The sequence below is a fragment of the Sarcophilus harrisii genome, chromosome 2 (genome assembly GCF_902635505.1).
Source record: "Sarcophilus harrisii chromosome 2, mSarHar1.11, whole genome shotgun sequence".
NCBI classification, from domain to species: domain Eukaryota; kingdom Metazoa; phylum Chordata; class Mammalia; order Dasyuromorphia; family Dasyuridae; genus Sarcophilus; species Sarcophilus harrisii.
In genome coordinates, this window is record NC_045427.1 from 126,267,129 (window position 1) to 126,282,307 (window position 15,179).

At 33.4% G+C, this 15,179-nt stretch overlaps 1 protein-coding gene and 1 pseudogene across 3 annotated transcripts in view; both read left to right on the plus strand.

Moving 5' to 3' along the window:
* Positions 1 to 15,179, plus strand: part of ADAM2 (ADAM metallopeptidase domain 2) — a 102,904-nt gene that overhangs the window by 38,867 nt on the left and 48,858 nt on the right. For all 3 annotated transcript variants that reach the window (XM_031950738.1, XM_031950739.1, XM_031950737.1), the window contains exons 7-9: positions 8,925 to 8,993; positions 9,797 to 9,868; positions 11,947 to 12,113. In XM_031950738.1, coding sequence (XP_031806598.1) covers positions 8,925 to 8,993; positions 9,797 to 9,868; positions 11,947 to 12,113 — 308 coding nt within the window. The remainder of the gene's footprint in view (positions 1 to 8,924; positions 8,994 to 9,796; positions 9,869 to 11,946; positions 12,114 to 15,179) is intronic.
* Positions 4,183 to 5,315, plus strand: LOC116421409 (annotated as a pseudogene).

Genomic DNA, 15,179 nt, shown 5'->3' on the forward strand with positions numbered 1-15,179 from the left:
TTAAAATTTTTAATAGCTTTTTATTTACAAGTTATATGCATAGGTAATTTTACAGCATTGACAATTACCAAACCTTTTGTTCCAATTGTTCCCCTCCTTCTCCCACCTCCTCCCCTAGATGGCAGAATGAGCAATACATGTTAAATATATTAAAGTATAAATTGAATACAAAATAAGTATACATGACCAAACCGTTATTTTGCTGTACAAAAAGAATCGGACTCTGAAATATTGTACAATTAGCCTGTGAAGAAAATCAAAAATACAGGCGGCAAAAATATAGGGATTGGGAATTCAATGTAATGGTTCTTAGTCATCTTTCAGAGTTCTTTCCCTGGGTGTAGCTGGTTCAGTTCATTACTGCTCCATTGGAACTGATTTGGTTCATCTCATTGCTGAGGATGGCCAGGTCCATCAGAAGTGATCATCATATAGTATTGTTGGTTGAAGTGTATAATGATCTCCTGGCCCTGCTGATTTCAAGTCTCTCCAGACCTTTCTGAAATCTCCTGTTGGTCATTTGTTACCGAACAATAATAATCTATAATATTCATATACCACAATTTATTCAGCCATTCTCCAATTGATGGGCATTCACTCAGTTTCCAGTTTCTGGCCACTACAAAGAGGGCTGCCACAAACATTCTTGCAATACAGGTCCCTTTCCCTCCTTTAAGATCTCTTTGGGATATAAGCCTAGTAGTAACACTGTTGGATCAAAGGGTATGCACAGTTTGATAATGTCTTGAGCATAGTTCCAAATTGCTCTCCAGAATGATTGGATGTATTCACAATTCCACCAACAATATCCCTGTAAGAAAAAAGCTTTTATAGTGGAGGGAGAAGGGGGAAGGAGAGGATAAGTGAATAAAACTTACTTTTATCAGAATTGGCTCAAATAGGAAATAACATTACATGCTCAATAAGGGTATAGAAATTTATCTTACCCTGAAGAAAAATAGGAGGGGAATGGGATATGGGAAGAGGGGGAGAGTGATAAAAGAGAAGGCATATTGAAGGACGGAGTTAGTTGTAAGTAGCAAAATACTTTTGAGAAGGGACAGGGTGAAAGGGAAGAGAGAATAAACCGGAGGAAATATAATTAGCAATAGTAATTTAAAAAATTTGAAGCAAGTTTCTCTGATGGAATATTATTTATAATTCTTTGGGAAATGAAGAGCAGCATCCTCTCAGGAAAAAAGAAAGAAACCTTGAAAGTCCTCCATGAACAAAGTGAAATAGATTCTGAGATGACCAGCTATAAATTACTTTGTTATTTTCAGTTTTACAATTAATAATCCATACTATCTCTTATGTAAATCCTATATGTAAGCAGAGAAGAAACTGATAGAAACTGAATGTAAATAAAAGCATTCTCTCTCTCTCTCTCCCTCTTCCTTTCTCTTCTCTCTCTCTTCCTTTCTCTTCTCTCCCTCTTCCTTTCTCTTCTCTCTCTCTTCCTTTCTCTTCTCTCTCTCTCTTCCTTTCTCTTCTCTCTCCTCTCTCTTTCTCTCTCACTTTCTTTCTAACTTAACTTTTCTTGAGGGTTTTTATTTTCATTAGAGTGGAAGATCTATGGTTTCTTTCATAACTTATGGAAATGTTTTACATAACTTCACTTGTAGTTTCTTAATTGTGGATAGGGGTAAGGGAGAAAACCTAGAACTCAAAAAAAAGAGAGTGGAATTAGCTATAGAACCAGGAGAGTTTTTCCTAAAACTTTGACTTAAATACTTTGTTCATGTGTTTCAGTTCAAGCATGTTTCTAAGGAAAATATTTCTCGATAGGATTAATCTTACTGGATCTCCTTGAGACCTGTGGGAGTTATTGGTTCTCTTGAAAGCCAGGTTGAAGTAGCAGGTTAGTTTTGCAGTGCTTTGAGTGTCATAGTGTTTTCACCCTGGCTTTTTATTTATTTAATTACTATTCATGAGCAACATTGGTCTATGTTTCTTTTTTTCTTTGCTTATCCTACCTTGGCCTAGTTTTTAGGAATATATCTCATAAAAAAAGAATTTTTAAATGTGCTTTATTTTCAATTTCTAAAAACAGTTTGTATCATATATGCAATTTTTTCTAAAAAAGTTTGATAGGATTCTTTTTTATTGTTTGTTTATTTTTATAATTTTATTCAGGTTATACATGTACATGCTTTTTAAAAACATTTTCTCATGAATCATGTTGGGAGAGAAAAATCAGAACAAAAGAGAAAAACCACAAGAAAAAAAACAAACAAAAAAGAGAAGAAGAAAAAAAACTGAACAAAGCATGTATTGATTGACATTCAGTGTCCATAGTTCTCTCTCTGGAAGCAGATGGCATTTTCCATCCAAAGTTTATTCGGATTGTTTTGGATCATTGAACTGCTATGAAGAACCAAGTCTGTCATAGTTGATCATTATGCACCCTTGCTGTTACTGTGTACAGTGTAATTATTCGTGTTTCTGCTTGTTTTGATTAGCATAAGTTCATGTAAATCTTTCCAGTCCTTTCTAAAATTTGGAACAAAGGGTTATAAAAGTGTGCACAGTCTTTGACCCAACAGTAGCTCTGGGTCTTTATCCCAAGGAAATAATAAAAGAGGGGAAAGGACGCGTGCAAAAATGTTTTTATCAACTCTTTTTGGTGGCAAAAAATTGAAAAATGAATAAATGTCCATTAACTGAGAAATGACTGAATATTATTATTGAGCATTGTTCCAAATTGCTTTCCAGAATGTTTGAATCATTTCACAACTCCATTAACAATACATTAGTGTCCCAGTTTTCCCACATCCCCTCTAACATTTATCATTATCTTTTTTTGTCATCTTAGTCAGTCTGAGAGGTGTGTAGTGGTACCTCAGAGTTGTTTTAATTTGCCTTTCCCTAATCAATAGTGATTTAGAGCATTTTTTCATAATTTCTTCATCTGAAAATGTCTGTTCATATTTTTGACTATCAATTGGGAATGACATATTCATATAAATTTGACAATTCTTTATATATTTTAGATATGAGGCCTTTATCAGAAACACTGGCTGTAAAAAAATTTTTTTTCCACCTTTGTGCTTCCCTTCTAATCTTAGCTATGTTGTTTTGTTTGTGCAAAAGTTAGCATTTTGTAATATTCTTTAGTTCTTTGTTAGCCATAAATTCTTCCCTTCTTCAAAGATCTGATAAATTAATTATTCCTTGCTTTCCTAATTTGCTTTTTTTTTTTTAACCTTTATACCTAAATCATGTACCCACTTTGACCTAGTTTTGATATGGTCTATGCTGAGTTTATGACATATTATTTTCCAATTTTCCCAACATATTTTGTGAAATAATGAATTCTTATCCAAGAAAGTGGAGTTTTGGCATTTATCAAAAAACTAGATTACTATAGTCATTGATTATTGTGCCATGTGTATCTAACCAATTCAACTGATCCACCACTTTTATTACTTAGCCAGTAGCATATTTTTTGATGACTGTTGCTTTATAATAAATAGAGTTTTAGGTCTGGTACTGCTAGGCCAATGTTTTATATTTTTCTCATTACTTCCCTTGATATTCTTACCCTTTTGTTCTTCCAGATGAATTTTGTTATTAATTTTTTAGCTCTATAAAATAATTGTTTTGATTGAATGGCACTGAATAAGTAGACAAATTTAGGTAGAATTATCATTTTTATTTATATTACCTTGGCCTACCTGTGAGCAATTGATATTTTCCAGTTGTTTAGATCTGACTTTGTCTGTGTGCAAAGTGCTTTGTAATTGTGTTCATATAGTTCCTGGGCTTGTCTTGGCAGATAGACACCAAATATTTTATTTTGTCTCCAGTTATTTTAAATGGAGTTTATCTTGCTATTTTTTGTTAGTAATATATAGAAGTGCTGATGATTTGTGTGGATTTATTTTATGATAGGATTCTTTTTTAAAGACATTAAGAGGCTAGGTAGTATAATGGCTAGTGTTAAACTTGGACTCTGGTAATCCTGAGTTTGAATATTGTCTCAGGCACTTATTATCTATGTGAACTAGGGTAAGATACGTAACTTCTCTTTGTTTCAGTTTCATCATTTGTAAAATGGGGATCATAATGGCACCAGCCTCCTAAGGTTTGTGTGAAAATCAAATAAAATGGCATATACAAAGCATTTTCCAAATCTTATCTTAAACAAAAATGCTAGTTATTATTAATATTGATCTAACATATTCCCCTCAAATGCTTGGGTTTTGCTGACAGATGGTCAGATGTAGCAGGGGTATCAACTGTGACTCAGCTAAAACTATGGTTGGATTTGTGATTGATTGGGTGTAGGGAATGATCTGAATGTCCATCCATATGCCCACAATCTTTTGACTTCATGTCACTCTCTCCATTCTTCAGCTTACCTGCCTTTTTACCACAGTATTTAATGTCTTTATTCATTCATTCAACAAAGGCCGCTGAGGCCTGTTCTGTGTCAGATTCTGTGCTAATATCGAAGGCTGTTATAAAGATGCTTCTATCCAGTTTAACACTGCATGATGATGCACTCAGAAGACGGGAACCAAGTCCTGTGCATGAGATTAGAAGCTTTGTTGGATAATAATGGTGACTTGGAAATGGTAAGACTGCCACAGGTTTTCTCCGAGTCAAGATAAAAAAGATTCATAGAGAAATAAGATACATGCTAAAATTCTAACCCAGGGAGCAGAAAATTTCACCGAAGAAAAAGAACAGGAAAATATCAGTATATGCTTAAACGAGAGCACACCATGGTCATCCTTCTGGAAGATACTGTCCAACAGGTGTAGCAGGAAACTTTCTTTTTGGCTGACTATATACTGTTCCAGTGTGACCTATTCAGAAGTTGCACTCTGTATGAGCTTGGAACTAGGAACTAGAATTGCCAGTGTCATCACAGCAATGGTTGCTAAGACTATTTATTGCAGCAACTATGGGTGACTATTTCATAGCTACATATGAATGGACATTGCCTTAAACAGGCACCTGACTGCAACAGGAGAAGATGTACAGTTAAGGTAAAAGAACTGGATTGAGTGACAGATTACTTCTGTAGTAATTCTGAAGTTCTTTTCAATTTTTCTGAAGAAGAAATTTATCACTTACATGCTGAGAATATTGTCATAATTGCAGCTGACTTTTTGTTATGATGACGACCTTACAAATGCTTTATTTAAAGCATTCTAAGGAATTACAATCTGAAAAAATGCTTGAACAACCTACTTATCAATAAAGAAAAGACTAAACTTCACAATTAGACACATGGACATTATATGCAAAGCTTACAATTACTGTCTGCATGGACAAAGGGCACAAGTATGATTTGATTATCAGTTTGGAAATGGCTCTTATTTTTATAAAATTGAGTTTTCTATATATTTGAAAAATGAATCATTATTAGAAAAATCTACTGTAAACTTTTAAAAATATATTTGTAAATATTTGGTACTTTTTAGTAGAATGTAGTTTTCCTAACTATCTCTTTCAATTAGGTATGGTTTTGCTTTTGCTTTTTCTGACCCCTTTCTTCTTTACTTCAGTTGAAGTATAATAGACTCTATATCACCCCTGCATTTCAACTCTGTATGTGCCTTTATGTCCCAAATGTGTGTCTTTTACACAATATATTTTTGAAATCTGTCTTTTGATCCATTCTGCCATCTACTTCTGTTTTCTGAGTTAACTACTGGCTGAGAGCTTACTATTCAACAGAAACTTTGAAACCTTGAAAGCAATGTGGCAGAAAGTAGATAAAGAATGTAAACTCATATCACACAGCAAGAGGAACTTTCAATAAGTATAGGACTTGGACATTAAAAGAGCAAGGGAAAAAATGAGCTTTCAAATCTATGCATAGGGGAAGAGTTTATGATCAGAAGGATACTGAGCATCAGAGAAGGTAAAATGGATAATTTGGATTATATAAAATTTAAAAGGTTTTGCACATGTACAATAAATATAGTCAAAATTAGAATGGAAACAGATAAATTGTGTAAAAAAATTTCTGAAGCAGTTTTCTCTGATACAGACCTATTTTCTAAGATAGATATAGAGAAGACTGATTCAGATTTATTAGCATAATAGCCATATCTCACTTGAGAAATAGTTGAAGGATATGAAAAAGCAGCTCTCTAGGGATAAAATACAAGCTAGTATTAGATAGATGAATGTGTGAAAAGATGTTCCAAAATTAATTAAAATTAGAAAAGTGCAAAATTAAACTCTCAAATCTTACCTCATACCTATGAGATTTTCAAAATTGAGAGTTTCATTAATGACAAATACTAGAGGAGCTATAGGGAATCATATATATTAATGTATTGCTGGTTTGATCTGTAAATTTCTGCAAAAGCTTTAACTAGCTAATTATTCTGAAAAACAATTTGAAGCCATGTCTCCAAAGTTTTTAAACTATGTGAATTGATTGATCCATCAATATCATTACTAGGCCTATTTCCTAAAGAAATAAAAAATGAAAATGCCAGTATATATTTATTTATAACTGCTCTCTTTTTGGTGATGAACTAGAAATGAAGTGATTATTAATTGGTGAATGGCTAAAGAAGTTATGACATATGAATGTAATAGAATACTTTTGTGCAATAAGAAATGAAGAAAAGAGTTTTAGGGAACTCTGATAAGTCTTTTATGAATGGGTACAAAATAAAGGAGGCAGAACTAGGAGAACAATTTATTTAACAATAGAAACTGCCAAATCCATGACTTTTTCTTAGTCCACATTCTACTGAAGCTTCCTATAGCATTTGATATTGTACATAGCCCTTTCCTCCTTGATATTCTCTTTTCTGTTTTTTTTTGTTTGTTTGTTTTGTTTTTTTGAGGACACCGCTCTCTCCTGGTTTTCCTCCTATCTATCAGACTAATACTCATTTCTTTTCCTGGATCCTTATCCAGATCATACCCTCTAATTGTAGGATTCTGCCCCAATTCCTCTTCTCTTCTCCCTCTAGATAACTTTATTTGGTGGTTTCATTAACTCCCATGGATTTTTGCCATCTGATGGTTCTCAGATCTATTTTTCCCTAACCTTTCTGCTGACCTCTACCCTTTTATTTCCAATTGCCTTTCAGACATCTTGAACTGGATGGCTAATAAACATATTAAGCAAAATATATCCAAAACAGAAGCCCTTCTATTTTCCTATCAATGCCACCCCCATCCACACCCTTACCTGTAGAAGGTAATGCCATTTTCCCATTTTCTCAGGCTTGTAGCTTAGGAGTTATCCTGCACATTTCCCTATATCCTACCTCCTACCTCCTATATCCAGTCTGTTGTTGAGACTTATTGATTTCACCTTTGTGATATCTCTCCAATATGTTTCCTCCTCCTCTCTTCTGATACTGCTGTTACTCTAGTGCAGATCACTTTACAATTGGATTATTGTGATAACCTGTGGGTGGATCTGCTTTCCTCAAGTCTCTTCCTACTCCAATCAATCCTCAATTCAGTCATCAAAGTGCAGGTCCAATCATGGCACATCACTTACTCAATAAATTCTAGGGGCTCCTAATCAGTTCCAGGATCAAATATAAAATGTTCTGTTTGGTGTTCAAAGCCCTTCATAATCTAACCAGGTCCTCTCTTTCTGGTCTTCTTACACCTTACTTGTTCTGCCTTTTATACTCTCTGGTCCAGTGACAATGGCCTCCTGGTTCTTCCACAAATGAGATACTTCCCCTCTATGCCACACATTTTTTCTGGATGTCCTACATATCTGGAGCATTCTCCCTCCTTAATTCCACCAACTGACCTCATAGGCTTACTTTAAATTCCAACTCCCATCTTTTAAAGAAAGTTTTCCCAAACCCTTCTTAATTCTAATGCTTTCTCTCCATTAATTATTTCTTATTTATCTTTTATATAACATACATATTTATTGCATCTTGTCCTCCCTATTAGTTTCTGAGGTTCTCTAGAATAGCTTGTTTTGTTGCCACCTTTTATATTCCCAGAACTTAACACAGCCTGACACATAGTAGGCACAAAAACAATATAAAGACATACAATTCTGATCAATACAATTAACTATCATGACTAGAGAGGATTCTTGATGAAACATGCATTTGGGTCCCAGCTCAAGAGAGATTTTTAGGTAATAGTCAATGTGGGAATTTTGTTTTACTTGATGATGCATAGTTTATGAGGGTTTTTCCTCCTTCTATTTAAAAGGAATGGTGATTGGGGGGTGGTAGAAAGAAATTAGATTTTTGTTAATTGAAAAAATTAATAAAAATATAAGAAGCAAAGTAATATAGTATCATTTAATATTTTCCCCAATTATGTTAATTTTTTTACATTTATCTTTAAAAAAATTTTGAGTTTCAGATTCTCTCCTTTATCCCCATTTCCACTCTCCATTAAGAAACCATATGTGAAGTTATGCAAAACATTTCTGTAAAAGTCATATTGTGAAAGAAAACATAGATCTGTCACCCTAAATAAAAGAAAAAGCTCTCAAGAAAAATAGTTAAGAAAGAGAGAGAGAGAGAGAGAGAGAGAGAGAGACAAAGAGAGAGAGAAAAAGAGAGAGAAAGAGACGAAGAGAGAGAGAGAGAAAGAGAGAGAGAGAGAGAGAGAGAGAGAGAGAGAGAGAGAGAGAAGATATTCAGATGCACAGGGTATGGATAGATTTTTAATCATAAGTCCTTCAAGTAGTCATGAATCCATTGTACATCTGAGAATAGTAAAGTCATTTACAGCTGCTTTTCCTAGAACATATGTAGTCTTGTAGTTTTGGGGATTTGGATGAATATTCCTATGGTGGGATTATGATTATCAAATATCCATTATTTTTTAGTTTCTAAATGTCCTGCTGTTTTCAGTTCATTAAGAATACCCCAAAAGTTTCAAAAATTAGATAAAAATATAAGAGAAATATTAAGTATTGACATGTTCCTTTGTATTTCTTTTTAAACTTTTAGTCTCAATTAGATTATTTATCATCATTCTCTGGCTATCTAGAAATGCATGTTGTAGTGGAAAAAAATCTGGTAAGTCCATTTTTCTAATTTTTTTTGTCTTTACTAATCTTGGTGATAGCTTATTTTTCCTCTCATCTTATTTCTCCATTTCAAAATGAATAAAATTAAATCCAAGAAAAATTGTCTGATGCTAATATTGATTTCCTTCTCTATTTTCAACACTTTCAATACTTAGTATGATCCAGATCTTGTATAATATCATATATAATTCTATAGTCGTTCTATATAACTGAACTAATATATTCAATAATCTACAGAGACTCAAAATAGTAGTACACTGTTGTCCATAATTTTCTTTTCAAATCACATAATAGAAATAATCTTTTTTGTTAATATATCTAAAATTTTGAAAACTGATTTTTAAAATTTTATATCATAAACTTAGTGAGGAATATTTAAAATTTTGTTTTAGAATTACTTGGGAACATTAATGACAGAAAGTAAAGGAAGATTCCAGAGAATTTTAAAACTTTTACTTCTTAATGACTAGTCACTTAGCTTAAAGACAGTGAGAGGAAACATGATTAATTCTCTTACATCTTCCTAGATATAGTGGTTGAGAGTTTAACTACATTTTTCTTAACTTCAAAGATTTCTCAATCTCTAAAATACAGTAAAATACAAACTCTAAAATTGAGTAATGTTATCATTATGCAAAATTAATTGCTTCTCCAAACTTAAGATTTACATTTTGAATCAATGGATAGTGTTTACTGAATAATTACCTAGTTCCTCAGGGCAAATGTTATATCTAAAGAAAGTATAGCATTAAATTATTTTACTTAGACTTAAAAATCATTATATTTTTTCAGTATGAATTTATGGGTTCTGATGCAAATCTTGTTACTCAGAAAATTGCCATGGTTACTGGACTTGTCAGCACAGTAAGTTTTTGCCTTTTAATGTTTCTTGATATGTGAAATTGTCCCAGGCAGGAATATAACATTATAATTTGTAGAACAGGTTCAACTGGTGATAAAGGGTGTTTTTGTTCCTTATTTTAGAAAAACCATATCCTGATTCATTAAATAGAATATAGGGACAATCAAAACATAATAATTCATATTCACAAAAAATTTCAATAATTTACAAAATTCTTTCCTTACAACAATCCTGAAGACTAATTATTGTGTAAGCCTCATTTTATAGATGGGGAAACTGATCTCTGAGAGTTCAGTAACTTGCCTATTATTAACCAGCTTGGAAAGTATCAAGTCAAGGTTAAAATCTAAGTATCATGACTCCAAATAGAGGACACTAAGTTATTTCATAAAATAGACATTTGATTTATGCTACTTTAGATGAGCATTTATCAAAGTGAAGATTACAGACCTTTGGGATTTCCAGAAACTCTTCTATGGGCCTGCAAAGGCTGACAATTTTTGTAATAATACTAAGATATTTTTGTCTGTTAAAATACTCCTCTCTTGATCAAGTGAAGTTGTCTTTTCATATATCCATGTGAGGCCAGATTTTCTTCATAAACTTCAACCAAAACAATACTTCAACAAATTGAATGAAGTAGTTATAATGCCTATCTTTTTTAAAGAAAGACATTAAAGAGATTTGTATAAATATGAAAATGATGCTACTTTTCCTTGTTACTGTAGAGTGTTACCCCATCCTTCTAGTACCTCAAGCAGGCAAACTCGGAGTCATCTTGGATTTTTCACTCTCAGCCCCTATTTCCAAGCTGTTTTCAAGAAGTATTGATTTCAACTCTGCAATTCTCTTCAATATACTTCCTTTTCTTCTCTGACACTGCATCACCCTGGCGCAGCTCCTCATTATCTCATTTTTGGACTATTGGAATAGACTTTTGGTGGATCTGCCTTTTTTGGGTCTCTCCCCATTCCAATCAATTCTTCATTCAACCGCCAAAGTGATTTTCCAAAAGCTCAAGTCCAATCATGTCACCCCTCCATACTCAAACTTTAGTAGCTTTCTATTGTTTCCAGGATCAAATACAAAATGCTTTGTTGGACATTCAAAACCTTTTGTAAGCTGTCCCTCTCCTAACTTTTCAGTCTTCTTATATCTTATTCCTCAACAAATATATTTCACGCTAGTGATACTGCCTCCTGTCTAGTCCATAAACAAGACACTTTGTCTCCCGGAGTTCAATATTGTCTCTGACTTTTTCCTCTGCCTGGAGTACGCCCTCTCCTCTTCCCTGACTACTGACTTCCCTTGATTCCTTTAAGTCCCAACTAAAATCCTGCCTTCCACAGAGAGCCTTCCCCAGTCCCTCTCAATTCCAGTGCCTTTCTCCTGTTAATTTCCTATATGTCCTGTATACAATGTAACTTGTTTTGTTTATATTTATTTGCATGTTGTTTTTCCCCTTTAGATAGTAAGTTCCTGGAGAGGAAGAACTGTCTTTTGCCTCTTTTTGTATACCCAGAATTTAGCACAGTGCTTGACACATAGTAGGCAATATATGTGTATAGATAGATATATATCTATATCTATCTATACACATATATTGTGTATATGTTCACATATATGTATATATATACACATATATATATATATACACACACATATATATACACATATATACAATATATATATCTCTTGAGTATTTTAACATATTTGTTAATATTTTGTTTGTTGATATTTCCAAATGAATTAATATTTAAAAATATATTAGTTCTGATTCCTAATACGGTAAACACATATACACAGCTCACAAACAAAACCTATTTGGAATTCTCAACAATTTATAAGAATATTAAATCCAAAGTGTGAGACCAAAAATTTGAGAACCACTATTTTAGATATTTTTTTAATAGCTGCCATGGTACTTTATAAAGTCCCCTATTTATTATTCATTTATTTACTGCATAAATAGTTTATTTCACTAAGGGATATAATCAACTAATTGGAGTCAGGCTTATTTCAAATGTTAATTTAGATAAGTGGTATTTGAATATGTATTCCATATCTGTTCCATTTTTAGATGTATAGCTCATTTAACTTGACTATTGTACTGTCTTCCTTGGAGTTATGGATAGACAAAAACAAAATCAACACTGCTGGAGAATCTGATGAATTATTGAAGAGATTTTTAAAATGGAAAGAATCTTATCTTGTTCTAAGGAGGCATGATGTGGCAGTTTTACTTATGTAAGTGTAGCATTTCCTGAGGTCAACTTTCTCCAACTCCCACTTGCTCCCAGAAATTTTCTGACTACTTTATCTCTGCAGGTTCAAAAGGTAATACCCTCTCAGTATTATGATCCGTGAATTCCCAATTGGTGTGCTCCCCCCAACTCAATTAACTTTGTTGTTGAACCCTGTCTCAGTCTTTTTGACCAATGTCAACTAGAAATTAACTAGACGTTAACTAGATGTTATTCCATGTCTAACCTGGAGATGATCAGAGCAGAGCAGAACAAAGCAGGCTAGAGATAAGAGAGTCAGGACACAAATGTTTTCAAGTACAATTGGAATTTTTAAAAATATGAATAAATCAAAAGAAAAAGAGGTAAAATTGTAGACTGTTATAGGGAAGTGACTTATTTGAAAATTCTTGCTTCATATTTTTTTACATTTTTATAATTTTTTCAATTCTAATATTGGCAATATTAGTTACTACAGTTTGTAATATATCTTTGTGAAATGTTTGGCTATATTCTTTATTTGCTATTAGAATAGCTCTGTGAAGTACTAATTAATATATTCTTTTCAGAAATATAGTCATTCTTTAGATAAAGCTCCTTAACTCATGTGTTAATAATTGCCTTAATAATAGCATAATATAATAAAATTAAAGGTGATTTTTTATTTTTGCAAATAAATTTAATTATTAAATTTAATTTATAAAGTTGATTCAAAGTAATTTATTTAAACTTCTTTCATAACAGTTGATTTTATAACTATGTAAGACAAGTTAATACATTAAAATCGTAAAAATTCAAAGTTAGATTTTAGTGTTGATGAGATACCTAATAAATAACTGCTGTGTCTATTTTCTCTTGAGATTCCTAATTATGTAAGCTACAGCATTTCATAATTCTAATTTATAAGTCAGAAAAGAGTTTTAACAAATGAATGGGGTTCAATCCATTTATACAATGCTTTAAGGTTTGCAAAAAGACTTTACATATATTGTCTTATTTGATCCCACAACTTAGGGAGATAGGCACCATTATTATTTCTATTTTGTAGATGAAGAAACTGAGGTAAACAGTGGCATGCTTGGGGGCACATGGCTAGAAAGCCACTGAGGAAGTGTTCAAATTTGGGTCTTCTTGACTCCAGATTCTCTCTGTTGAACCACTGAGCTGCTTTAATAGTTATTGGGACTAAGAATTTTTATGTCCTGAGAAGACAAAAGCAAGAATAAGGATATAGAACATGTTTTCATGGGAAGAGGTTGGAACGTAATCAGAAAAAAGGCAATGAGGAAAACAGTGGGGGGAGGGAAGAGAGAGAGAGAGAGAGAGAGAGAGAGAGAGACAGAGACAGAAACAGAAACAGAAACACACAGAGAAAAACAAAGAGAGACAGAGACACAGAGAGAGATACATAGAGAGATGGAGAGACTGTGAGGGGGAGGAAGGGAGAGAGACAGAGACAGAGAAAAAAGAGAGACAGAGACAGAGAAAGACATAGAGAGACAGAGACACAAATAAAGAGACAGGGAGACAGAGACAGAAAAGGAGGGAGGGAGAGATTGAGAGAGAGAGACAGAGACAGAGAGAAGCGGAGAGACAGAGGGACAGAACAGAGACAGAGAGAAGCAGAGGGGGGAGGGGGAGGAGAAAAAGAGAGAGGAGATCATGATGAGTAGGAAAAGGAAAGAGAAATTAAGTAGATGAAAAATGTATGCTAAGAAAAATAAAGGGAGTTGTTAATGGGGATGGATGAGGGGGAAAAAAGCAAATAGTTACTCCTTATGGCAATTCCTTGCCAGTTCAATTTTCCAGTCTACTCAGTTTCAGAATGTCCTAGTGCTGAATTCTGCTTCAATCACCTGCTGAATGTCATGCCCACTTGCAGGAAAACTAGAATTTATCTGCTTGTTTCTATGACTCCAGAATAGGCAATTCTATTAAACAAGCATTTATTATATGTCTGCTGATGTGATAGACACTGAAGACAAAAAGGCAGAAGTTAAAAATAGCCCAAAATAGCTCTATTAAAAATAGCTTGAAGCTCTGAGAGCTTCAAGAAAGTTACATTCTATTGCACAAAACCCATTTCCCAAAGATAAGTAAATATAAAATATATACAAATTAAATACAAAGTAATTATAGAGAGGAAGAACACTAACAATTTGGAGGGGGTGGTCAGGAAACACTTCACACAGAAGTTTGCACTTGAACTTTGAAGGTAGATGTGGATTTCAAGAGGCAGAGGTAAAGAGGAAGAATATTTCTAGGCAAGGGAGGCAGTATATAAAAATGCAGAGATGTGAGGTAAAGTGTGACATATAGGAAATAGCAATTAGGCTAGTTTAGCTGAAGAATAGAATGCATGAAGTGGTGCAAGATTGGATAGTAAATATAGATTGTAAATGCAATATTGGCAGTAGATCTGTAAATTCCAGAATAAGAGAAGTCACATAGTCAGACCTATGTTTAGTAGTATCAGTTTGGCAGCTCAATGGAGCATGAATTGGGGAGATGAAGAGACTAAAAATAGGGAGGCCAATTAGAAGTCTATTCTAGTAGTCTAGGAAAGGTTCCTATATGAGGGAATGGCAGTGTAGAATGTAGATTAATATCCATACGAGTGACAGGAAGGAAAATGAAGACATGTAAAAAATTGAATTGATAAGACTTGTCAAGTGATTGGATGTGGTAGAGTATTGGAGAGAAAATTGTTAAAGGTGACTTTTGGAGATGACTAGAAGGATTGTGGTGCTCTTGACAGAAAAAAGTCAAATTAGAAAGAAAGTTGAGGTTAGAAGAAAAATAATGAACTCTGTTTAGGACATATAGAGTTTGAGGTCCTAAATGAGACATTCAGGTAGAGATATCAAGTAAATGCTGGTGCTGTGGGTCTGGAACTCAGTAGCGAGATGAGGGCTAGGTATGTGGAGTATGGAGTTTTCTGTGTTGAAATGATAATGAATCCATGGGAACTAATTCAAGCACCAAGAAAGAGAGGAGAGAGCCCTGAGATATATCCATTCATAGAAGTATTTATATTTAGGGGAACTGAGAAGGTGCTATATCATATAGA